The sequence below is a fragment of the Mesoplodon densirostris genome, chromosome 2 (genome assembly GCF_025265405.1).
Source record: "Mesoplodon densirostris isolate mMesDen1 chromosome 2, mMesDen1 primary haplotype, whole genome shotgun sequence".
In the NCBI taxonomy this organism is placed as follows: Eukaryota; Metazoa; Chordata; class Mammalia; order Artiodactyla; family Ziphiidae; genus Mesoplodon; species Mesoplodon densirostris.
Window position 1 is genome coordinate 155068698 of NC_082662.1, and position 26218 is coordinate 155094915.

The following is a 26218-nucleotide window of genomic DNA, read 5'->3' on the forward strand; positions in this document are numbered from 1 at the left end:
ACTGGACTGGGGCGGTAAGGGGACCCCCTCTCTGCTTCCTGGGGCCCCGCCTCATGTGTCAGGTAGGAAGACAGCACACAGAACCACTCGAGGACTTTTCCCCTCTGATCCTCTGGGTCAGCCACCCTGGGCCTCAGCAACTTGAGGACCAAGCGGCTCACAAGGCCTCTGAGGAAAGGCTCTATTATCAGACTGGGCTGAAGTCTGCGTGGAACATCTGAGAGGGCCTGAAAGCTGTCTTGCCTTAGACTGGAACAGCACTGTGACAAGCACTTGCCACCTCACAGGGTCCTCAATGTAACCACAGATGTCCGTCACTAAGCCAAGTGGACCAGGAGGCCAGGACTGGTGAGGAGGGAAGAGGGACCAGGCTGGCGGCAGTTCCCGAGGGAGAGGCGCAGACCACCCCCAGAGGTAGTCCCAGCTGCCCGCAGACCTGCGCCAGCAAGAGGGGCTCAGACCTGGCTCCCCGGGGGCCAAGGTGGCTGAGTCAGCAGCCAGCCTCTGAGGGGGACCAGAGCCCGCAGCTGACTCAGCAAGTCCTCGGCAGCCAGAGCCTCGGGATTTAAGTAGGGCAGCCCTGGCAGGGGACCTGCAGCCGCGGAGAAGGATGCAGGGAGGGAGGGGGCGGCCGGTGCAGAGGGGAGAGGCAGCCCACATCTCACCTTGAGAGACGAGCAAGGAGCGTGGCAGAGAAGGGGCACAGGCTCTAAAGCTGGGACCCCAGTTCAAATCCTGGCCACGACACCACCAAACAGGAGGCCTGAGGCACATCACTTGAGCGACCTGTACTTCTTACATGGGGGTAGCACTTGCCACCCTGCGGCGAAATTAAGAGGATTAAATGCCTGACACACATCAGGTCCTCCGTAAGGAGAAGCTACACTTGGAGGAGTAGCCATGCCGGCAGGAAACGACAAAGGAATAAGGAAGGCACGGCTAAGGCCAGGGAGCTGCGTCAGACTTTGGCCAGAGTCTGGGAGGAAAAAGAGGAGATTCAGAAAAGCCTTCTTTCCTTCACTGGGGTCCACGGGTCCTGCTTTCCCAGTGACCACGGCAGGGAGTGAGAGGCCACACTCCAGGCTCGGCCTGAGGTGGAGGACTCAGGCAGGCAGAGCCAGCTGGGAATATCCCCAGGGCCATCAGGCCCTGGGTCCCACCCACCCCTCTGCACAGGGCGGGGTCGGGGAAGGGGGTTGTCCCTGGTGGTACGGGGCTGACGGGAGGAGGGCGCAGACCGCAGAGTAGCAGCCCATGGTAGACTGGGACAGCCGCGGGTCCAGGTGTCCAGCCCGACCACGAGCTCCCGAGGGAGGGGCTGGCCCAGCGCCTGCTTCAGGGATGCGCACTGATCCCGTGTGGTGTGGAGCTGCCGGACAAGGGAGGGCAGGGCCCTGCTCACCTGGGTCAGCACCGCCATGAACTTTTTCAGAGCCACCAGGCGCTGCCCCTCCAGGACAGAGAACTTGGCCACTTCTACCCAGAGGATGTAGTGCAGTGCAGATTCCAGGTCAGCCATGTAGATCTTGGAGCTGAGGACCCAGAGGGAGCCAGAGAGAGAAAAGGGTATTAACCATGGGGCAGGGGCTGGGGAGGAGCACCCAGGACCAAAGGGAGGGAAGAGGAGGCGCTACTGATGGTCACAGAGTCCTGTGAGTCAGCAGCACTCGGGGTTGGGGAGGGAAGGGTTGGGAGTTTGGGGTTAAAAGATGCAAACTATTATACATAGGATGGGTAAACAACAAGGTCCTACTGCATAGCAGAGGGAACTATATTCAACATCCTGTGATAGACCATAATGCAAAAGAATGTCTGTCTGTGTATAACTGAGTCACTCTGCTGTACAGCAGAGATTGGCACAGCACTGTAAATCAACTATACTTCAGTAAAAATAAAATAAAATAAAATAAATAAGTTAGCATTTGGCTCTGCCAGTAACTACCTGTGTGATCTTGGGCAAATTACTTAACTTCTCTGAGCCTCAATTCCTTATCTGTAAGATGGGGATAGTAATAACTTGCTCACAGGTAGGTTGCTGAGAGGATTAAACAAAAGCACAAATGTAAAACTCTCAGCAGCTCCTGGCACAGAGTAGGGTTCCCCCTCTGCAGGTCCAGGGCCAGCCTCTCCCATCACTCACTAAAGGTGTTTTTATCAGGCCACTAGTAGAAGGTTGAGCTTCATTCTCTGTTCTGAACAAAGATCCCTAGGGACAGACAAGTAGACCAACAGGGGCGCACCCACACAACATGGCTCGAGAAGCTGGGTGCTCTTTGAAAGACCAAGGGTTTGGCTGCCCGCCAAGGCTGAGAATGGGGTTGGGGAGAAGGGGAAGTGGGGTTTACATTTATTTTGGCTGACGTCCTTGCAGCTGCCAGACCCTGGGCATCGGGGCTTCACCTTGCACCTCTCGGGCTGACCCCAGCCCTGGGGGAAGGGTTGCAGGCTCCAAGCTGGCTGCTCCACTCCGTGCCCATCACGCTCTTGTGGGATCTGGGCTCAGGGTCCTGAGGGAAGGGCTGCTTCTCTACCCCTGCCTCCTGACCCCTAGATGCTTGCCTCCTTCTATGGTGACCTAGCTCTGGGAGCTTGGGCAACTCAACCCGCCTCTCCGGCCTCAGTGATCTCACCTGTAAAATGGACTCCTGCCCCACCTGCCTCCTGAGGTGGTGGGAAGCCAACAAGGTCAGCTGACAGGGTGAGCACTGTGGCCACCTGCGCTTTACCCTCGTGCCAAAGTCCCCTCCCTCTGCTCCACTTCCGTGTCCTGGGGCCTCAGTTTACCTCTCGGTTCCTGTGTTCTGCCTCAAGGAGTGGCCCCCTGACTAAAGGAGATAATGGACGGAAGTGCCCAGCAGAGCCTGGCACGTAAGACTATAAGTGTCAGCCATAATAGCAATTTGAATGATCTGAATAATCATAATTGAATGATTATAATGAGCATGCCCACCTCTTACTTTCTCTTTCCTTCCCACCTGATTTACTACAAACCTCTCCACTAGCACTTTCCACCCTTAGAGTCTCTCATGTTGGGATGCAAAATCCTTCCCGAAATCCAGTGACCCTGCCCCCAGTTCTCTCGTGCAGCCCCCTTGTGGAAGCCGCCCTCTGGACTCAGCTCTGAGCTTCCTGGTCAGCCATTTCCACGTGGTACCATGCTGGGGGCCAGAGCAAGAGGTCTACGGCCCCACCTCCCTGCCCAACAAGCAGAAATTCTACCACCAGGCAGAGCCAAGGAGCCTCAGAGAGAACAGTTACCTTGTGCTTACAACTGTGCACGATGACACTGGCTACCTTGAAAAGTAGTGAGCTCCCTGACACCAGAGGCATTCAAGTGAGGTCGGGTGCCTTCCTAGAAGGGATGCTGCGAAGGGACTGTAAACTCTGGGCAGGGCTTGCATCTGCCCTGCACAGTCGGTATTTATGGTGCCTAGCACATAGCAGGTACTCAAAAATCTGTGCTGAAGAAATAACTGCTTGGGTGGGAAGTTGTTTTGGAGGCTGCAGATTATCCTTCCAAGCTGATTCTACTTGGTCTTGAATAGAATTAAGCTTAAGGAACGTGGGCGTCGGAAAGTATGCGTTCCATCATGAAGGATACAGTCAACGGACGCTGCCGCCTCCGCACATTTAAGACTCTCCTGTGTGTGGCCAGCGGCCAGGGCCCTCCATAGGCCAAGGCCAGCCCTTGGGGGGTCTGGGTTCAGGATGACACGTGCCAAGCTTGTGACAAGGAACAGAGTGTGGAAGGAAGGGGTGGTGTCTGTGATTAGAAGAGAGGGTGGGGAAGGGAAGGGATGAGGAGGACCGGGCGTGGCCTTACGGATCTGCAACTTTCCACATGGTAGGGGCTGCAGTGCTAGAGGCGTTGGGCACAGGCACCGTGGTGGGGACAGCCTCGCTGGTGTCCCTGGAGAACCTCTGCAGGTACGTGGTGTAGAAGAACCTGGATTCCATAAGCCTGTGAGGGAAGGGAACCGTGGGGGAGAGGCAGTGAGCGCGGAGGAACAAAACCCCAGAGCTAACTCGCGCCAGGAGAGGAGGCGGGTGGCTCACCTGACAGGAACGTTTGTTCAGAAATATCTGAACCTCGTTCGGTCTTATCCTCAGTGAGGTACAAATGGGGGCAGCCCTGCTTCAGGTTAGCCTTTCTATTCACTGCTCATGCTGTGGAAAGCCTCTCTGACACCAGTCTGAAGCCAAAATCCCACCTGGAAAAGCGGCTGGGCCCGTGAATTCCTCAACCTGCCTCGGAGAGGTGGGGAGACAGGGCACCTTCGCGGGCAGGAGGGCCCTCTGGGGACAGCGCTCCTTCTGGCCACGGGCCGGATGGTGGGTTTGACGACCCTCCCCAGAGACCAAAGCTACAAAGTGGCACGTGGCCTCAAGGAAGCTCACAAGCTTGCTCCAAGGTACCAGAGGTGACATGACTCCCCAGGGAGGTCAAGGGAGTTTGATACATGATTTTAAAAAAATAGCAGCCACGACTCCAAACCACGAAAATTCTGACAATCCTTTTGATTTCTCTCTCTCGTCTCATAAAGAGGAGTCCTCAAGGGCAGGCGGCGCCTCCTGGTCAAGGGCCCTGGAGGGAGGGATGTGAAGACCAGCAGCGTGACGGGACGCCCCAGGGGACCTGGCACGGGGGAGCACTGCTTTCCACTCCACTGTCCCGGCCCAATGTTTACGGACGAGCAGGTGGCTCAGAAGCAGCGTCATCACAAACAATTTTCCCCTCCGCCAGCTCCAAAGGAGGAAACAATGCCTCCGCTCCCCACCAGGACTGGCACTTCCTGCCCCTCCCTGTCCCCGCGGCCATCGTGCCGCCCCCACCCCGCCCCCCGCCAGCGCTCTCTGACGAGGCCTGGCCCAGTGCTGCCAGGTGACAGGGGCCGGGTGAGGGCGAGTGGCCGCGCTGCCCAGCCCTGGTGCGGGAGGGCACTAATAGCCCTGAGGAGTGGCTCACTGGACATCCCAGGCCAGCCTTGGTCTCCCTGGCCCTCGCACTCCTGCCCGCAGGGCTGGGTGGACATCAATCATCTGCCCAGGGAGGGCGCTGAGGCACCATCTGGCGCCATTCAACAGCCGGAGCCTGACAGAGGGGCTACGGCTGGCCTGATTGTTCTCTCTTGGCATTTCGGAACTGGCTATTGTCTGGCTCCTAATGAACTTTTCTGCAATTAGAAAACCAAAGGGAGGGAGGGTCAGGCGTATGTGAGTGCTTGCCAGGCACTTGCAGCCCGCCAGCGAGTCTGTCTGTGAAGAGAGGAGGATGGGGAATAGGGCCAGGGCCTATTCCCAGGGCAGAAGCGCCAACGCTCCGGTGCTGAGTGCGCCGGGGACCCGAGGCTGAACTACTGAGCTGGGGGCAGCGTTCTGGGCCCGGACTCCTGGCTGTAGCATGGCTACCATCCCACCCACCATAGGCAGATATCTGCCTCTCCTGCAGAGGGTGCCCATGGACTCCTCGGAAGACTCACAGGAGAAAGAACCCGTCAGCCCCTGTGAAAGGCTGGCAGCCTCTCGAGGCAGGAAGAAAGGAGGAGCGCAGGGAGAGGGGAGAGAGGGGGCAGAGAGACACTCACACGGGGATCCGGATGTCAGAGCCATTCCGAAACAGCAGGTAGCAAGATGGGAAGTTGGTGACACCAAACTCGTTCACCACGTCATGCTGTGTGTTCAGGACCCTGCGCACCACTATGCCCTGGCGCTGGGACAGGTCCAGAGTCACCTGCAGAGACAATGAGACACTTGCAGGGGTAGGCCAAGCCACTGGACAGAGGGAAGGCCTGGGCAAGTGCCTGGGTGGCAGCTGTGCTCTAGCCAGACTTGAAACCTTTCCAAGAGTAGACTCTCGTGATGAGTGAGAGTCTCCTGCCGCCAACCACACCTGCCCCGCTGTAAGGAGTGCAAACGCTGCCTGCTCAGAATGGTGCGGACCACACATCTTGAATCCTTGAGGACAGTCCCAATTTGATGTAATTTTCTTTCCAATGAGAACAATTTGTAAAAGGCATAAAAAGATGTGGTTTCCAAAATTCAAAAACACACATGCACCCCAATGTTCACTGCGGCACTATGTACAATAGCCAGGTCATGGAAGCAACCTAAATGCCCATCGACAGAGGAATGGATAAAGAAGATGTGGTACATATACACAATGGAATATTACTCAGTCAGAAAAAGGAACGAAATTGGGTTATTTGTAGAGACGTGGATGGACCTAGAGACTGTCATACAGAGTGAAGTAAGTCAGAAAGAGAAAAACAAATATCGTCTATTAACGCATATATGTGGAATCTAGAAAAATGAGGCAGATGAACCTGTCTGCAAGGCAGAAATAGAGACACAGATGTAGAGAATAAACATATGGACACCAAGGGGGGAAAGGGGAGGGTGGGCTGAACTGGGAGATTGGGATTGACATATATACACTAATATGTATAACACATAACTAATGAGAACCTGCTGTATAGCCAGGGAACTCTACTCAATGCTCTGTGGTGACCTAAATGGGAAGGAAATCCAAAAAAGAGGGGATATATGTATACATATAGCTGATTCACTTCGCTGTACAGCGGAAACTAACACAACATTGTAAAGCAACTATACCCCAATAAAGAAAATAATTTTTAAAAATGTATGTATCTGATATTTGGAAGAAAAAAAAAGTGGTTTCAGTTTTGTTCTGATATTTGTAAGACTTTCTGTCTATATTCCAAATTGGAAAAATATACTTAGACGTGACGACCTTATTTTTAGAAAGAATTAAGAAGGAGAAATATACTGTTAGGTAATATTTATTGAATAGGTATTATGTTCTGTATATAGATTGCTTCATTTAATCTTCAAAATAATATTCACTATGAAAGAGGAACAATTACTAGGAGACCAAGCCAGGTGGTGCAGTATACCATGGCTGCTTGGGTTTAAATCCTGCCCCCCCAGACTAAACCTCTCCCAGACTCAACTTCCTTACTTGCAAAATTGTAGTAACAATACCCCCCTCCAAGGGCTGTTAAGAAGACTGAATGGGTTAATTTTATAAAAGTGCTTCTAACATCGATTAGTAAATAGTTATGTATGTAAGTATTTCTTTAAAAAATGAAACTCCTGGGCTTCCCTGGTGGCGCAGTGGTTGGGAGTCCGCCTGCCGATGCAGGGGACACGGGTTCGTGCCCCGGTCCGGGGGGATCCCACATGCCGTGGAGCGGCTAGGGCCCTGAGCCATGGCCGCTGAGCCTGCGCGTCCGGAGCCTGTGCTCCGCAGCGGGAGAGGTCACAGCAGTGAGAGGCCCACGTACCGCAAAAAAAAAAAAAAAAAAAAAAAAAAAAAAAAAAAAATGAAACTCCTATCATATAGTAGACGCAAAAACCGAAGCTCAGCAGTGAAATCATATGATCAGGTCACACATGTAGCAAGCGCCTGAGCTGGGCTGTGAATCCCAGGTCGATCTGCCTCCAGAGCTGGGGCTCTTGGCCACTGTGCCCTCCTGCCTCTCAAACTAACCATCCCTGGGCACCTCTGCATGGACAGGGGACCAGTGCCCTTGGTTACTAGGGGAATGGGGGAGCGTAGGAGGAAGAGCTGATTCCAATGAACATTTATCGATCACCTGTACAGGCTTGACCCCAGGCCTGGAATGGGACCAGAAGGATCAGGCACACCTTCAGCAAAGCTCCCTGCCCATCCCACCTCCATGCTTCCCCTCTCAGGGCTGAGAGGTCTGGAGACAGCTCGGAGCGCTCAACTGTGCTTTGGGAGTTTCAGGAGGAAAACCATTCAGAGTCAACAGTCGTGTTTAATTTCATCCCCCCTCTCTCTATCTCCTTGCACTGCCTTGGAACTTCTCCCAGGCACCCACCCATCCCACCTCTGCATCTGGGAAAAGCCCAGTGGCCCACGAAGTCCATGGGGCAGCGGTGGAACGGCAGACTCTCTGCATCAGGCCGGGGATGGATCTTTATAAAGTACGTACTCTGCGCCAGTTACTCATCCAGGCTTTTCCTCTAAACTGCCTCACTTGATGTTCCCAAACATACTCTGAAAAAAGGTAACTGTCACCACTTCAAAGGCAGGGAAACGAAGCTCAAGAAAGTTGAGTAACGTGATCACAGACGCAGCACATAAGTGATGGAGTGGAGATTCCAACCCGCCTGATTCTGTTATCTGCTTCACCTGGGAAGGGACCCCATTTCCTCAAGAGGGATTAGAGGCTCTCTGATGTTCCCTCCCCCCCCCCCCAGATTTTTTACTCCAATTCTTTGCGAGCGGGGTAGTGTGGAAATAACACAAGCTTTGGAGGCAGACAGACCTGGTTTGAAGTCCTGCTCTACCAATTCACTGGCTGTGTGATTTTCGACCTGTTATTTGACCATCTTCGTTCATTAGAAAGATGAGCAACTACGTGTGTCAGCAATCTAGTGCAATGCTCAATCAACAGCAGGTGTTATCATTCTCAGTTTCCACGAGGAAGATCCAAGCAGACATAAAGGCTTTAAACAGAAAGGTCCAGCTCCTACACTTCCCGTTTCCCCCAGCAGGGGTCAGGCCAGTGCTGGGCTAAGAAGTGCACAGGACCAGCCCTGCTCTTGGCTCTCTCCCAGCGGCTATGCAGTAGCAGTGGGACCCTGCAGGCAGCTCACCTCTCTACCCAGGTAGGAGCCTTCCCTTTCAAAGATCAGGGCCAGGTAATCTTCATCATTGCTTGCAAAGAATCCAGTAATCTCCTCCAGCCTGCAAGACACAACGCTGGCAGTCACTCTCTCTGTGGTGGGAAGAAAGCAAAACTGCCGGCGACAGCAGACGTGGCTGACCCAGCACCGTCGAGTGCGGCCACACACACCGCCTCCTCTGTTTGCACACAAGACTTCGAGGAAGTCTCTCCATGCCAGCCCTCCAGTGGGAGTAAAATAACCCTGAGTCTCAAAAGACGCTCTCTGCCTATTACCGAAACCTGGTTCTTCACTTCACCCACCTACTTGGGTTGTTTTTTCAGAGTCAGGAGTGCGTAGGGCAGTCTGAGGAGGAGACCGGGGGAGGCACGCTTTGAGACCAGGTGTTTCTATGCTCTGGGTAAGGCCCAGGCTTAGAGGGCAGTTTTTATTGGTCCCCTAAGAAGCTGGTGTTTACTACCCATCAGACACAAGCCTTGATCTGTGCTAAGTCACTACCAACAGGGAGACGTGCTTTTTCCCCTCCTGGAGCAGGCATACAAAAGAAACTAAAGAATCAGAAAGTCCTGGGTACAGGAGATCTCAGAAGCTGTCTAATCTTATTTGAAGATTTTAACCTCCTTATTTTAAGATGAGGAAACTAGGGCCCCAGGATGAAGGTGGAAATTAATAAGAAGGCAAATCTTATTATTCCCCCCAAATCAAAGAATTAAGATACAAGCTGTTTTAAAAACGCAGAGTTTCAATAGAAAACAATTGCATGATGCAAAAATGATTTGTTCCCTTATTTCAATTAAAAGCAGAACATCATCAAACATGTAACAGGAGACAACAGCGTCTACTTTTGTCCCCAACCTGATGACCTATTTCCCTCCTCCGGATCCAATGATGTGGCAATGGTTACCTCCAAACAGAAGATGCAACATGGGGCCAGTGGAGCCCAGCCCAGCAACAGTACAAACGCCATGCCAGAGAGGTAGGGGCCAGAGTGTACCCCAGTGGGTGGATGGTCACTGACAGCCCCTGGGGTGGTAGCAGGTGGCCTCTCAGGCAACTTTCCCAGACCTCCCCAAGGCTGGCAGAAGAGCCCACAGGCGGCTGACCATGTAACTCGCCCCCATCCCGTCCATTCCCACTCACACTTCTGGACGAGGCAGCCCACCTTCCACCACAGGTCCCCGCCTCCTCCCTAAAGCTCTCTAGAGGGATCACTTTGAGAGAGGCTGGCAGGTTTACCTGGCTGGTTGCTTTTGAGATCTTCTGGGCTGAAAAGGCACCATGAGGGAGGGTGGGTGTAAGAAAGAGAGAGAGGCAGAGACACGATCATTGAGAAATGGAAGAAGGAGCGAGGTGTTTCCTGGAGAGAGGGGGTCTGGCTGTGGAACCCCAAGCCAAGACCATATACTCAGTCCAGGGGCTCCATGAGGCCCTCTGGGAGGATGGAGAATTGGGAAAGATGATAAAAGAATCATTGTGAGTTGGATTCAACACCAGTTGACTCTTGGAAACACAGTCCCTCAGCAGGGCCTCAGCTTTCCAGACACCAGCAGACTTAGGGTGGGCGCTGAAGCCCCAGTGTTTGCCTCCTGAGGCTTTCTCAGCATCCGGAACCTTCACTGTGTTCTGTGGCTGGGCTCCCTCTAGCAGCCCCAGCTGGTACTTGGATTTGCTCCTTCTTGGCCCCGTAAGGTGGGCTTTCTCCTATCCGGAGTTCTCGTCCAGAAGGGCAGGACCTCGTGTTTTCCATCTACCTGTCTCCCTCTGTGGGAGAGTTAGAGTGAGACACCGTGCACCTCATTATGCTGATTTCCTAGAATAGAGGCGATCCTGGAAGGCTGCCTGGCAGGTAGATATAGGACACCAGCCACCTGACACTCTGCAGCCCAGGGAGCAGAGTCACCTCCCCATCCCCCGGTCACAGCTACGGCTCAGGAAGGGAGCGCCTTCATTTTACAGGGCTTTGTGCTTCTCAGTCCCCCATCCCCTTTCCTCTAAACAGCATCTGGTCTCCCTTTTTCTTCCCCATGCCCACCCTCTCAGGGACCCTCCCTGGGTTAGATCATGTGAAATCCAGTTGCATCCCTCCGATATTCCAGGTTCTGAGAAGCAGCAGCAGGTATTACCCGGAGAACCCCACCCGTCTTTTCCTTCCCGCCGGGTGGGATGGGCCCTTGCATCCCCGTCAGCCCCAGGAAGTCAGGGCTCCTAGGGTAGGACCTCCAGCAATGGGAAGCCCTCCACCAGCTTCTCCAGGCAGCTCTGGGCTCCGGTCCCCTGGAGGGTCCACCGCTCAGGCAACAGGAAGAACCAGCCCTGTCCCCGGCCCTGCTGCCCGCACGGTCCTCTCACTGCCAGGCCCGCCATCCTGCCACACTGCCATGGGCCTGCCCCAGCCCCAAATACCTGGCAGGCTTCAGTGGGGGACAGGCGGAGGGCCACGTGTCACTATGGGACTCCAGGGCGTCAATGAGACTCTCCCGCAGCATCTTCACGTCAGCACCAGCCACTGTAAATGAAGATGGACATAGGCAAGGGGCGTGAAGAGAGGAGAATGAATCCCAGTGCCCTTGTCAGCCTGCCTCATGGAAGCAAGGGGCCCAGGGCATGAGCTGAGCAAAACAGAGCACATCTCAGTCCTCCTCTGTACGAGGGACGGGGGGCATCCCACCCCTGTGGTCCTAAGCATGGCAGGGGGACCCATCCCCCAGGGCAGGACAGAGTCCCTCACACCTGGGCCCTGAGGGCCCTCCCCACGCTATCTGGCTGCCCCTCTGGATGTCAACCCCACTTTGACACGAAGGGCTATTCTGGGAACATGTGACCCTCCCCACTTCCCAGATGGGCCCAAATGGAAGGGCTTCTTCAGCCTTGTTTTCCCAAAGGCATCTTCCAGGCTGGTTGGGAATGACATTTCCAGGAAAACAAATTCGGCTTTCACTGGGGACCTCCTCACCCTGCAGACCTTGCTGGGCTCTCTTCATCCCAGTAGAAGCCCAGGCGAAAGAGGGGGAGAAAGATGCTGACGGCGCCAATGAGACCCCGCGAGCTGGGACACCCACCTGACAGTGTATCTCCTGAGCCGGTCTTGGAAGAGGCCTTAAAGAACTGGAAGCAAACACACAGAAAAGAGTCAGTGGAGCTAAGAGCACAACACCCATGCCAGTTGGGTCTGTGTTTTTGCTTTTTGGGTTTTTTTTTTGGTTTTTTTTGCAGTACGGGGGCCTCTCACTGTTGTGGCCTCTCCCATTGAGGAGCACAGGCTCCGGACGCGCAGGCTCAGCGGCCATGGCTCACGGGCCCAGCCGCTCCGCGGCATGTGGGATCTTCCCGGACCGGGGCACAAACCCGCGTCCCCTGCAACGGCAGGTGGACTCTCAACCACTGCACCACCAGGGAAGCCCTGGGTCTGTGTTTGAGACCCAGCTGCTTACTAAACGGGGTGACTTCGGGGAAATGACTTAACTTTTGTGAGCCTCAGTTTCTTCATCTGTAAAATGAGAGCAAGAGGTCTCTGCTCGTGGAGCGGGACCCTGGTTCCTCTCCCTGGTGTCCTGCACCTGATCCCCACCCTCACAGCTCTGGAGCACCCCGGGAAGCTGCGGCTCGGACACTTGGCTGAGGGGTGTCTGTTTCTACGAAGCGCCGGGACCCGGCACGTAGGGACTAGAAAATAGTTGCTCTATAAATAAGTGATGCAGACCCATCCGATAACATAAAGTGAAGTCACTTCATACCCCCCACGCACACCCTGGACAATGTTAGCTGCTCTCTGAGGCGATCTGTCCTGGTTCCGTATCTTGGAAAAGGGGCAGCGAGGCTCATGTCTCTGGCCACGGAGGACTCCCAGCCTGGCTCCACCGAGGACTCCCAGCCTGGCTCAGCAGACACTCCAGAAGGGAGGGGTGTCCAGTTTGGTTCTACTGAGGGGTGGGCTTGAGCCCCTGAAGAAACAAGCCTTATTACAGACGGGCCAGTTTAACTCTCTCCCCATGTACATGACACCCAGGCCCAGTCTGTTGCCTCCTTGGGAGAGAGGACAGAGAGAACAGAGGGCAACTCCTTAGAATGAGCTCCTGTCTTAAGCGGTGGGAGAGCTGCCAGAACTCCGGCTTGTGCTCTCCTGGGATCAGGAGGTAACAGAGTTCAGTTGTCCTGACAGATGGCCACTTAACTGCCTGGGGAAGAGCCTGCAGTCTGGGAAGAGGCCTCCTCTTGAGGTCCCTAACCTTGAGGCTACTTGTAGCCACCTTGGGCCTCTGCTGAGTAGCACGGCTGCTCGGCCTTATCCCAAGCTGGTGGCTGAATGCAGGCCCTCAGGTCTACCAGACCTGGGTTCAAGGCCTGGCTCTGCTATGCTCTTGCTGTGTGACCTTGGGCACTCTATTAACCTCTCTGAACCTTCTCATCTTTAAGATGAGGACGACACCATCTACCTTGGAGAACTGCTGTGAGGATTCAATGACAATACATCCAAAGTGCTTAGCACTGTACCTGGTGCACACAGTAAGAAATCAACAAATGTTAACATTATCACTATTATATCATCATCAGCCCCTTCCCTTGTTCCGTTGAAACACCAGGAAACACTGATCAGCTAGATCTGTCGGTTCTAGCCATTTGTAGGCAGAAAACTGAAATCTGGAGGCCACCTGCCCCCCTCTCCCACATGAACAACAAAGATGCAGAGAAGCCGCCCATCTCTCCCCACCTGCAACCTTCTCCTGCTACTGCTGACCTCACCTGGACCCTGTTTTATTCTCTCCTACTTAGAGCATTAATATAAACTTTTATTCTGGGTGAAAACCAGCCACTGACACATGCCACATATATTCATAATAGTGTTCTTTGCAGTCACTGAATACATTTTGAATTAATAAAAGTATATGCTATCCTTACGCTTGTAAGGATAGTTTTCTAGGGCTGTGTCATGAAATCAAGTAGATAAAGCATGTTAAGGCATTTATGGGCTGACACTGTTTCTCAGGAACAAAATAAAAGACACACCTATTTGGGGTTTGGTTTGCTCACAGATAATAACCCAGAGGATGACCTTTACAGCTGCAGTTATTCACAGTGACGGTGCCTTTGTACAGACAGAATAGACTTCAACTTGCTTCCATAGGCATAAAAACATGACTAACATCTTGACGCCTTAAGCCATGTGGCTCTTCATGGCTACAGTTGTTACTGTCAGCTACTGTAAAGTAGTGTGGTTGACTCTTCTTCAACCATCAGGTCTCCAAGATCTGAGCAGGTGCCTTATGAAAAGGGGCTGACATTACTTCCATCAGAGGGCGGCCTCCCCAGACCCCAGCTGAGCCTTCTGAAGGCCCCAGCCATGGGCAGTGGGGAGTCAGACAGGAGCCTGCAATAGGGGAGTGCAGGAATTCCAAGAGCTCCCCTTCTCCATGAGGTGCAGGGCTACAGGGAAGGCCCCCTCCTCTCTCCAGTTACTTCAGTCACGCAGCCTGCCCTTCTGTCCCCAGAAGCTTCCCAGCCACCTTCCAGAACAATGTCACCACATGAGGGCTGGTTCCCATACCTCACACTCTAGAGGAACTTTTTCCTATGAATTAATCTCTCCTTCATTTTTCCCCTTGTCTACCAGCTCCTTCCCTATGCCTGCAAACAGGTTCAGATCCTCCTAATCTAAAGTTAAAAAAAAAAAAAAAAAAAAAAAGGACACGAAGGGATGGAGGATGGGAACAGAGGCTTCTCCAGTTGCTGCACGTCCCATTTCCCGGTGCCACCAAATTTCTCAAAACAGTGTCTGCCCTCAGTCCTCTTCCTTTCCGCGAAGCTGGCTGCGGCTCATGCCCCCACCACTCAGCTGGGACCACTCCAGGAAAGCTCGGCTGACCTTCTCTTTGGCTGGTCCAATGACCTTCCAGACCTTCCTGCTCTCTCTGCAGTATCTGTTGCTATCACTGCCCGTTTCTCCCCCCTCGGCCAGGGTTTTTTTTTGTGCCACATCTTCCCGCCACTCTCCTTCTTTGCCTTCATGTCACCACCCTCCCTTGGTTTTCCTGACACTGCCCAGGCCTTCATGGCCACCTTCACAGCCTTCCCCTCGCCCTTGTCCCAGCCTTGCTCTGGACTCCTCTCCTGTGCCATCTCCTGCCCCCAGTTTCTCCTCCAGCCACGCGTCGGATGACGGCACTCTTCTGTTTAAAAAGCCCTGGGAGGCACTGTCACAAACGAGGGGCTCAAGCTATGCTTTTGAATGAATGAGTGAATAAACAGGTGAATGGACAAACCAACCCGTTGTTTGTCTCCCTTGCTGATGTCATCTACCTTGTCCAAAAGGTTTGTGACCTGAACCCTGTCTCAGGTCCTCACCTGTCTTAACTTGTTTCTTCCAGGTGTCAGGGTAGCCCTCCCCCAATACACACACACTGTCCAAGACTGAGTCACCCCTCCCACAACCTGTTTCTCCACCCATGTTCCTTCTCTCACCCAGTGATTGTCCTCCTCCCCATCACCCAGACCAGCATCTCCCTCTCCCACAACGCCTGTGGTCTGTGAACTTGACCTTTGTGATATCTATTCTACAGTCCTTGAGACCAGTTGCCTTTTCTAGACCAGGGCCTACCACCTACTTCCTGGCCCACTACAACTGTCTCTACCTGTCCCCGCCTCACACCCTCAGAAATGGTCACGTGCTCCATCTTTTCAAATGATGGAGCCACCACCCTCACTGTCACTTTGTTTGGGTTTCTAAGGGACAATTCTGGTCTGATCATGTCCCTCCTCCTCAAAGCCCTTCCATGACTCCCTACTGCCAAGGAATAATGTCCAAACTCAGAGCGTTTGAGGCCTTCCAGGATCTGCCTCCACCCACACTTATCTCCCACTGCCCCGCCCCCATTCCCTACATTTCAGCTACGATGGACTTGAACCCGAACTTCCCACCCATCCATCCACCTCCCACCTGGGAGGGCAGGACTATAGCTTATTCACCTCTGCAAGCCCCACAGTGCCTGGCACAGTGTCTAGGACATGGAAACACTCAAAGGACACCTGTTCAGTTGAACAGAGAATCTCTACCCTTCGATCAGCTTGGAAGCTCATGCAAAAATCACATTAAAATCGAGTCAGGGCACGCTTTTGCCCTCTTATTAATCTGCATCCTTATTAAGTCAGCTGTTGGAGGCGTGTGCCCTACCCAAGGGAAAGGGCCACCACTCCCTGGAAACAGGCAGTTAAGACTCCAGCAGGGAGTTTCCTTTCCTGCAGAAGCGGTCAGCACCCAGTCCCTTTCCTCTCAACACTTGACACAGGAGCTTCTGCCCTCCCCAACCGTGGAGCCCCTGGAATCCTCCCTGTCTCCCCAAAGGCAGGTGACCAGATGGCATTGGGCAGGTCTTTACCAACCTATCCAGGAGCAACTGCCTTCCTGGGGGCCAAATAAGGCTAAACAAAAAGCATGCTTTGCAGTGGCAACCATCAATGGCACTGAATCCAAGCTTTCTAAACAAGTTTTAAGGAAGGTGACCTCCAAATACCTTACAGTGAGCTTGCGAGGATGCACAAGCTTAACCGTTCCTACCCTGTGGACCGTCAGTGGAGGAGAGACCTGGCAGAGGGCAGGTGACTGCTGAGAGGGGGGCCTATCTCCTTTTTCCAGAGTCTTTCTGAGTCCTGTCCCCCCTCCCTGACATCTCACAAGAGCCACAAAAACTAACAGCCCAGACGGTACTGCCCACTCCCAGCCTTGAATTCAAGGACTTGCCATCCCTGGGCTCCCTCCTTCCGGGGTCCTGCCTCAGCCCCGCACAAGAGCCTCAGCTCCAGCCAGACCAGCCTTCTCAACTCCCCACACGGTTCCACCCACACCCTCTGCTCTCACATCCTGCCCGCCATTCCTCCTCTCTCCCAGCCAAACTCCACCCACTCGGATGTCCCCCTCCTCCGGGAACTCCTCCTCCCCAGAAAATCCTCTCTGATGTGGGAAGGAAAGAACTCAGTGACCCCAGGCAAACTCCCCCAGCGTTCACCATGTACACCTCACTCCCGGCCTGTCAACTAGCTGGGAGCACTGAGTGCCCTTTTGCGCAGCGCCTTCCTGTCTGGCCGGCCTCGCTTATGTTTCTGGCCATGGCCTACAGGTCTGGCTTCTCCATGATGATGAGCACAGTGCTGTGCCCCGAGCAAACATTCACTCAACAGCTGTTGATGGATGGACTGCCTCAAATGGGGTATCACAGAGGGGCTACCACGAGCCCATAGGGCAACAGGAAGGAAGACAACTAACAGTTATGGAACTTTGGCTAATACCACAGTGTCTTGGCACTCTCACACGTAAGACCTCATTTCATAGTTGGCAACAATCCTATTAGGTAGATATTATCATCCCATTTTTCAGACCAAGAAACTGAGGCCAGCGGCTAGGGCATTAAGTGACTCCCCGAGTCACAGTCAGCAGGGGAGCCAGGATTTGAACTCGTGTCAATTATCTCCTCAGAATCTTGCAGAGGGAAGACTTCTGTCCTCTCCCACCCAATGCTGCTGACTCCTGTAATCTTGATCCCAGCCAGGCCTTTGGCTACAGAGGGTCCTACTCCATTACCCACTGAGGGGCACTCCTGCAGCCCACTGGCAAAGCCTCTACCCCTGAAGTTCCAGCCTCTAGGTCCCCAAGCTCCAGCCAAAACCAGCTTTAAGCTACCTTTCCCTCCCTCCCCTCTGTTCTCTTCCAGATGGGCACCGGCTCCAGTTTGATAGGGCCCTGAACAGCCGGCTTGCCTTGCAGGGCCGGTTGTTTGCTAAACAGGCTGGGCTGGCAGAAGCTCACTGTTTGCTCACGGTGACAAGGCGCAGGAGGCAGAGGAAAGGGACAATGACACATGTTACTGGGAGTGGCCATGCTCTTGTATGGGCCTGTCCCTGTCATACCAGCGACACTCTCTCCCCCTGTTCAACACATGTCCTCATCTTAGAGCTCTCAGCCTTGATGGGTGGGAGTGAGGACAGGCTCCAGGCCCCAGGGGATGGCAGACAGAGGTACAGGGCCATCTCTCTGGCCTGCTGGCAGCCAGGCCCACCTCTAGGGTGTACTGCTTCCCAGGGAGTCCAGCCACGCAGCCCACACGCACACCGGGCTCTCAATGGGCCAGAATCTCTGGAGATCTGGAATCTGAGTCGTGTTTTCCAAACACTAGAAATAATTTAGTGGTAAGTTGTAAAATCAAGTTAGTGAATCACAGCCAGTACTTTTAAAAAAATACATAGAACAGAAAATAGCATCTACTGCACTTACGAAGAATAGTGTTTTATGAAACAATTGTTTTAGGGATAACAGATACAAACCAACTTCTGGATCTCACTGTAAATGTTGTAGGTCACAGTAACAATGTTTGAAAGCCACTGCTTAGGGCCTTAGAACAGAGACGGATCAGAAGCTAGAACCACTTGCACCCTGGACCAGAGCCCTAAGGACTGGGCACCGAGCCCCTCTCCCTGCTCAAACTGAACTGCAGGCTCCTCAGGAGAGGCTGGGAGGGTTTGGCCAAGGGAGGTCACAACACTGGTCTCTGGAGCTCGTAAGAAATGCACAGGTCACTACTAGCCCAGCTCAGCCCAGCCCAGCCAGATGCCGCCAGTGTGAAGGCAGTCAAGGAGCCCAGGTCAGGGTCCTGCCAGCACCCCTCCCACAGCAGGATAGGTGGTTGAGGAGATGATTAGTCACTTGGGGCACTCAGGCTGTGTGTGCTGCATGACTCAGACAGGTGCTGAGAAGCTTCTGGATCTCCCGACATACCTGGGCCATCTCCTTCCAATCCCCCGAGCCCCAGCCTCTTCCAGACAGAAACAGAATGCCCCAGGCACCAGCCCCCACCGAACCCCCACAGGATGTCCCGACCTGGCCACGGGACCAATGCCAACGCCCTTCCCCTGTGCAGGGACTCCTGCTGCCACACTGATCCTCCCCCAGCTTCCCACGCGGGGCTGCTCGCCCTGCCTCAGCAGAAGGAACAGAAGGCTCCGTCCTCCCCTCGGAGAGTAATTTTGAATATTTTAAGTGACACATCTTGGGGCCAAGGATAGGACAATGGCCCTGTCATGGAAGCCTTTTACTTAAAAGAGACAGTTGACAAACAATGGCTCCGCTGCCACCTCTAAATGATACGGCAGTAGCTGTTGGCTCAGGACACGTCCCCAGGCCAGCTGAATGGGGGCTTGGGCCCTGACCCTAAGTGGTAACAGGAGCATAGGAGGGAGCTCTCCGGGGCTGTGGAAACCCTGAACCCAGCAGGATTTCACTGGCCGTGAGAACAGAAAGGTCACAGGGAGTTAGAGCTGGACGCTGCTGGAGGAGCCTGGGGCCTTGCTCTCCAGATGAATTCTCCTGGCGTCATCAGTCTCAGATATGGTTCATGGTTCTGCCTGGCAACTGAAGTCCCTGAACTCAGAGATATCTTGTTTCAGGGACAATGCTTGGCTTTTCAGTCTTCAAAGGCATTTCCTGATTCTTCTTCTTCATTTTTTTTTTTAAAAAAGACACATTTATTCAGCGTGATGATCAGACTATTACATTTAGCAATCAACAGCATGGGTGCAAAAGAAAAATCTATATTAAAACCCTTTGTTGGAATGCTTTACACTTTCCACAGAACAGAAACTAAAATAACCTGTTATACAATTAGTCACAAATACAGTCCTCGAGTTTTTTTGCCCATACACATGAGTATGGTCTAAAACATGTCTTCTTTGTAGCGGCTAGGCCCTGCCACCACTGTGCTTGGCCGAGTTCACACATCTCTTGTAACCTGTAGCTTCCCTGTCACTTCTCTGGCTCTCGCCTCCTGCTGAGCTTTGTCTCCTGGCAGTCATCAAAACCTTCTGCCACTGCCCTAGCTACTGCTGCTGCTGGAACCACCACAGCCACCTTGGTTTCGGGGTTTGGCAAAGTACTGGCCTCCACCACCATAGGGGCCAGAACTTCTACCTCCAAAGTTTCCTCCTTTCATGGGTCCAAAATTGGAAGAGTGATTGTTGTAACCGCCCAAATCATCGTAGCTTCCACCACCTCCAGAATGGCTTCCATCGTTACCAAACCCATTAGAGCCGTCCCCACGGCCACCACATCCCCCACCACCGCGGATCCCACCAAAGCCAGCTCGACCACTGACGTTCCCTCCACGACCAAAGCTGTCATTCCCACCAAAACCCCGTCCCAAGACCACCATCAAAGTTTCCAGAACCACTTCGACCTCTTTGGCTGGATGAGGCGCTAGCCATCTCTTGCCGAGATAGGGCTTTCCTGACTTCACAGTTGTGGCCGTTCACAGTGTGGTATTTCTGAATGACAGTCTCGTCTACGGAGTCATGGTCCTCACAGGTTACGAAAGCAAAGCCTTTCCTTTCTTTTTGCCACTGCCTCGACCAGTCATGATTTCAATCACTTCAGTTTTCCCATACTGTTGGAAATAATCTCTTAGGTGATGTTCTTCAGTGTCTCCTTTAATGCCACCAACAAAAATCTTTTTCACCTGGTTAAGTGGGCGCCAGGTCTTTGAGAATCTTCTCTTGAGACGGCCCTCTTTGGTTCCCCGACTCTTCCACCCACCTCGTGTGGCCTTGCCTTCATGGGCGCATCCACCTCCTCCACAGTGGCATACGTGACAACCCCGAAGCCTCTGGAGCGCCTGGTGCTTGGATCCCTCGTTACCACACAGTCTGTGAGCGCTCCCCACTGCTCACAATGGCTCCTCAGACTGTCATCGGTTGTTTCAAAGCTCAAACCTCCGATGAAGAGCTGCTGCAGCTGTTCGGGCTCTTTGGGTGACTCTGACTTAGACACGACGGCAGTGGAGGCGGGGGAGATGCTTACTCGACGATGTATACTCGGCGGTGTCCACGGGCAGAAAGGAGTAATCGACCGAACGTATCTCCTGATTATTCTTAGTGGCCACAGAGGAAATTGCTTTTCTAGATGCCATACTGGTGGGAGCAGGCTAATTATTTATAGGTGGAGAGAGAGATTGTGATTTGGATTCTTTAATTTGGAAGAGAACTAACTGGATTACAGCCGGGCCTGAGCTCTGGGGAGGGTGCTAAGTATAATGGCACAGCCTTGCTGCTCTGGGCTTACCAGGGCCTCTGATGTGAGAGCCTTGGAAGTTGTCCAGGTGTTAATTAAGTGGTTGATGCCCCGCGGTGGGCAGGCTGGCAGGCAAAGCCTCATCAGAGAGCTCGTGCTACTTGCAGCCACAGCCGGGGTGACAGGGCCCTCGTGTGTTTGGTATGATGTCTCCCGTGATGGAGATCCCTGCCGCCTGAGGCATTGGGCTAAGGCTCTCCTGCCAGGTCACTTCTGAGCCTCTTGGGTTCAAGGCACTTGCCTGATGAGGATGAGGTTGGCCAGTTGTCTCAGGGGACCTTTTCTGGGGGACCATGAGACCCCCTGAGTCTGATCCTGCCTACAGGTGGGTCACAGCCTAAACCCTGGTTTTACAGGGTTTAGATCAGCCCTCTAAGGCTGGGAGGTCAGGCGGGAGAGGAATTGATTGGAAAGGGGCCCCTGGGAGCTGGGAGCTCTCACCAGCTCAGGTGATGCTCACTTCTCACAGCTACAATCTGCCCATCCCAACACCACCACACACAGCCCCTTTTCCTTATAAAGGAGAATGTGCCAGACGAAGTGAGCCTCTTTCTTTTCTGCCTCCCAGTTCACATCCCTTTCTGCCTCTAAAATAGGCACATGTTCCAGGGGCTGTGATTTAAGCAGGTCAAGCTCAGAAGCCTGGGAGGACACCACAGAGCCCAGCAGTCAGGCAGACACCAGGGGAGCATGGAGCAGCTGGCAACGTGCTCCGATAGCACTGCCCCCGAGCCCGCTCACCCCTCCTGGTCACACACCCTCACAGTCGGGAAGCCAGAGATGTTGAAGTCTCTGCACACTGCGGTGTTGGTCTCCAGAGCACAGTCCAGGGCGGCGAGATTCAGGGCCGGCCTCCAAGCTGAAAGGACAAAAAAAAAAAAAAAGAAAAGAAACAAAGAAAACCTGAGGTAAGTAAGAGGGGCTGGTACCTCTGCCTACTGACCTCGCCCACGCAACACCCCCCCCCCCCAGTGCCCACGGCACCTGCCTCCGAAGCTCTTAGGAGAAAGGTCACTGCTTCCTCAAAACACGGCCTCTGAGATAGTTGGGTTATTCTGCATTTAGCCTGTGCTTAGGACACAGTTAAATAGCACCGGTAACCCACTCGGAACAGCAAGCTGTGTCCCCCGTTGTTCTGCAGTGAGGGAGGAGCTGAAGAGAGGTATGAGATGAGCCTGGCCCTCTTGGGGAAAAGCCCCTGGGATACTGCCTCTGTCTCTGCTGCCCTCTAGAGAGGATCAGTTCCAGAAGGGTGAAAAGCATGCCTCAGGAGTGCTGAGTTCCCCCGTGGACCCTCGGTGAAGGCCTCGGAGGCCAGAGGTAGTGGCCATCAGCCCAGCTTGGGTGGGTGGGACACAGGGTGGTAGGGACCAGCCCCCCGGCCAGAGGTGGAGGCAGAAGTCCAGGGGAGGAAGGCGAAGACACCTGGGATCTAGAAGCCACAGGGAAAGAAGCCCTGCGGCCAGACTCTGGAAGATAACAGCTCCCCAGGCCGGCTGCCTGGGCACCCTGCTCCTTCATCAGGCCCCGGGCCACAAGGCCTCCCTCCGCTGGAACTTACGGGCAGAGAGAACAATGGCTCCGTTCTGGGCCACGGCCCCAGATCCGGGAACCGGAAAACAAACTCATCTACCAGGCGGGCCTCCTGAGCCTGCTCCCGGGAGAAACAGGCACGCCTCCCTTGACCGTCTCGACCCCCTCAGGAGAGCCACTCACGGGACACACCACCGCGGCGGGGACCCGAGGATCACGCTGGGAAAAGGGAACGACACCACCGCTCGGCCTCGGGCACCTGAGGGACGACCCGGAGCGCTCCAGGGGCACCACAGAGGACCAAGCAAGGCACGCTCACGCACCGGCAGGGGCGCGCAGCGCAGCGGCGGGACGGCCCCCCACCAACGCGGGGAGGACCGCTCGCGAGGCACACGCCAAGGAGGCGAAGCAAGAGTGTCTGCTGCGTCCGAGGACCACGGCCCCGCCCACGCCGTGAGGCAGGGGGCGGGAGACCGAGGGTCAGGGCCGGAGACCACCACCCCCGCCTTCCACACACCCCTCGACAGGTCGGGAGGCCGTGACAAGAGAGGCGAGGGGCACGCGGACAGAACGAGAAGAGCGGTCCCGTTCGCCAAGAACGTCCGTCCCTCGTCTGGCGCGACTTAGGCCCGGCCCAGGAGAGCGCGACATCACCACATCGATCAGTCAGGTGCCCTGGGAGCAGGGTCAGGTGCCCCGGGAGCACCTACCAAAGTGCCACACTACAGTGAGGCTGCTCCCGCTGGGATGGAGGATGTGCACGTGAAGCTGCACAGACAGTGAGCAGGTGATGCACTGGTGCCACGCCGTGTGGCACGGGGCTCTGAAGGAACGTGGCCGCAGGGGAGACCAGCCCTGGGCACCAAGCAGGGGCCTGGCAGGAAAGGCGAGAACCGAGTGGAGCCTTGACCATCAGACCAGGTGACAGGCAACCGGGGCACGGGGTGAGCAGACGAGGAGGGGAGAGTGGACAGGGCAGGCTGTGCGGGCTGCAGAGGCGATGCCGCGGGAAGGCAGACAGGGGCCAGCGTGGGCGCGCCGGCCTGGGGCTCAGGGTTGGCTCCCCAGCACCCTCCCCAACGCGGGCATCTCCAGGCCGATGAAGGAAGGAGCGAGCCTGCCTGAGGAGTGGGGGAGGGCACACATGCTCCCCACAGGGCCCTACCCCTCCCACCTGGAGCATAGGATGGGGTGGGGGGACTCACACAGGCAGCCCACGCAGAACTCGCTAATGACAGAAGACTAATATCCAAATAACATCCCTGAGACCTGTGGCTTTGCCGGGACCTCTTACCTCGCCCCAGAACCTGTCCCTTACAACATCTGAAAAACCACTATTTCCAAAGGCATCAGAGCTCCCAGAACCTTTTATGCCCAGGGGAGGAGTGTCACCCTCACTTCCACGACAGATGTATGGAAGAGCCAGGATGCCTCCCAGACACCCCTGATCCATCCCTCAAAGGAAAGGCTCCGAAGGTTCAGAGCAACTAAGCTGGTCCTTCTTGGGGTGACACGAGGCAGGGGGTCTGGCACTGTGAGGCAGGCCAGAGGCAACACCCGCTCCCTCCCCAGCCCCCCTCCCCCTTCTCCTTTTTTGCGGGCAATCTACTCTTGGCACTGAATCCTGGCGGGAGGGAGGGAGTGGGGATGGGGGAGTGGGGTGTGCATTTAAGTGTTCAGCAGAGACAGGTGAGCCACACCATAAGATGCCATTTCCCCAACATCCCCCGTTACCCCATCTCACCAGACCCCTTCTGGGGAGCTCTCGGCTCCCCTAGCACAGGAGGGCAACAGTTTGAGCTACAAATACACGCCAACCCGAATGGCCTGCATCCTTCAGCTTTACATCTAGCTGGAAGGGCAGCCTGCTGTGGTCAGGGACCGGGGTCTGCTCCACGCTGGGCTTGGCACAGCATCCCTCCCACCCTCCCTGACACTCTGCTCTCCCCTGACCCCCCCCCCCCACCACTGTCGGCACCACGTAGGAGGGACAGAGTCAGGCAGTCCAGCCACGCAGAACCAATAATCCCAACCAGCTTCCTGTCCTGTCCACCCTCCCTCCCGAGTCTCTTCCTGCCCTCCCCCGTGTCTCCTCTCCCCACCCCCGGGTTCTTTACCTCTCACGTCACCTCTAACCCACCCTCCTAGTGAGCTAGTGCAGGGTTTCTTGTCCAGATGAAATGTCTCATTTCCCTCCTGGCCAAGGTTCTAGTATGCTCCATCACCAGCCTACCCAGCCACCAGTGTTCTTTTCTATCTGCAGATCTATGTCACTCTCTACTCAATATTCTTTGGTGGCTCCCACTGCCTCTAGAAGAAAACTCAACAGGCATCAGGCCATTCTTAATCTGGTCCCTCCCCACCCAGTTTCCTCTTACCATTTCCCCAAATTATGCTCCAGGAATGCTGAAAGTTTTCTCCTTCCTTGAAAGCACAATGCTCATCTAGGCTATTCCCACAGCCACCTCTACCCTCCCAACCAACTCCCAGTTGTCAGGTACAACTCAGTTTGAACGGGACTTTTCCCCCCAGGAAGAGCTGCCTTCCAAGCCCAAGGCTCGGGACCCTGTTCTCGTTTCCAGCACGCAGTTACAAGCCTGTCCGTCCCTAAATGTCTCTTCATCCTTGCATCCTCCTTGCCTAGCTTCCCCATTATCCTGCACACAATAGGTGCTCAGTGACTATCGACTGAATTACACAGCTGACCCAGTCCCGGGGGCCGCTACAGGGCTGGAACATCTTCTCTCAGCCTTACTCTATCCTCAGGTCCAGGCAGGGGGTGAGGTGAACGCCCATCACCTGTGAATGCAGGAGAAGCGAGCTGCCCAGGGATGGGGTTCTACCCTGGATCACAGGCAGAGCGCCCCAGGCCTCCTTTCTATGGCTCCTCTCCTGCCCAAGGGAGGCCCAGCAGAGGGTGGGAAGCACAGGTCACCCTGTAGGGTCATCTGGCACATTTCAGGCTTGGCTCCGGCTCTGCAGCTAGGGCTTTTTTCAGGGAGACCCCCAGGAGAGGCCCGGCTGTTCTCAAAAAGAATCAGCAAGTCAATGAGACCTAAGGGCGGAAGAGTGGCACTTTTGTGTCCTTCCACCAGTGAGGGCCCCTGGCAGGGGGTCTCACAAGGCCACTTGGCAGGGACCAAGGACAGCAGGCCTCAACCGCTCCACTCCTCTCCTCTCCAAGAGTGCAGGCCGCCATCCCTCAGGCCAGAGTTGTTGCTTGTTGCCCGCAGGGGCATGAGGCTCTGCAGGCACAGGGAGAGGACAGGACAGAAGGCTAGTGTTCAGCGAGCGTCCACAGCACGCTCCAGATCTTCCCACCGCACCACCGCCACTGGAGGCGGGCACCATTTTACCCGCTTTACAAACGAGGACAGAGACCAAGAGACCTCCAAGTGGTCCAAGGGCTACCAGACCCCAAACCCCACTTTTGTCCCTCTGCCTCACCAGGGTCAGGAGGCTACCTTTATACTTCTGCTGGCTGCTCCAGTCACAACCTTCCCCATGAGAGAGAAAATGGTTAAAACAGTTTCGTCTTCTAGCTACATACCATTCTCTGTAACGCCCAAGAGTTGGTCAATATCATAGACTCAGCCTTTACTTAGAGGATAGAGATATCAGGCTTATAGAGAGTCTATCATGTGCCCAATGTATGTAGTTTAATGTGCGCAGCTACGCTATGAAGAAAGTAAGGAGGTATTTATTCATCTCTAGACCTGCTTTCCTAGACTGTAAAATAGAGATCGGATAACTGTGCCCGAGGCACACAACTAATCGGTGGTCAATGTGGGATCTGAACCCAGGATCTGAGCCTCCCCGGTGGTCTCAGGAGGGCCCAGGACACAACAGAGAGCTTCTCTGTTCCCAGCCAGGAAACTCAGAGGGGACAGGGTGGGGTGGGTGTTA

General features: G+C 54.6%; 1 protein-coding gene and 1 pseudogene across 1 annotated transcript in view; both read right to left on the reverse strand.

Annotated features, from left to right (window-relative positions):
* The window catches only part of QSOX1 (quiescin sulfhydryl oxidase 1), a 42026-nt gene that overhangs the window by 9958 nt on the left and 5850 nt on the right, over window positions 1–26218 (reverse strand). The window contains 7 exon segments of the mRNA XM_060088535.1: window positions 1403–1532; window positions 3824–3961; window positions 5586–5731; window positions 8647–8737; window positions 11080–11182; window positions 11736–11781; window positions 21538–21638. Coding sequence (XP_059944518.1) covers window positions 1403–1532; window positions 3824–3961; window positions 5586–5731; window positions 8647–8737; window positions 11080–11182; window positions 11736–11781; window positions 21538–21638 — 755 coding nt within the window.
* LOC132483942 (heterogeneous nuclear ribonucleoprotein A1-like) lies at window positions 19460–20618 on the reverse strand (annotated as a pseudogene).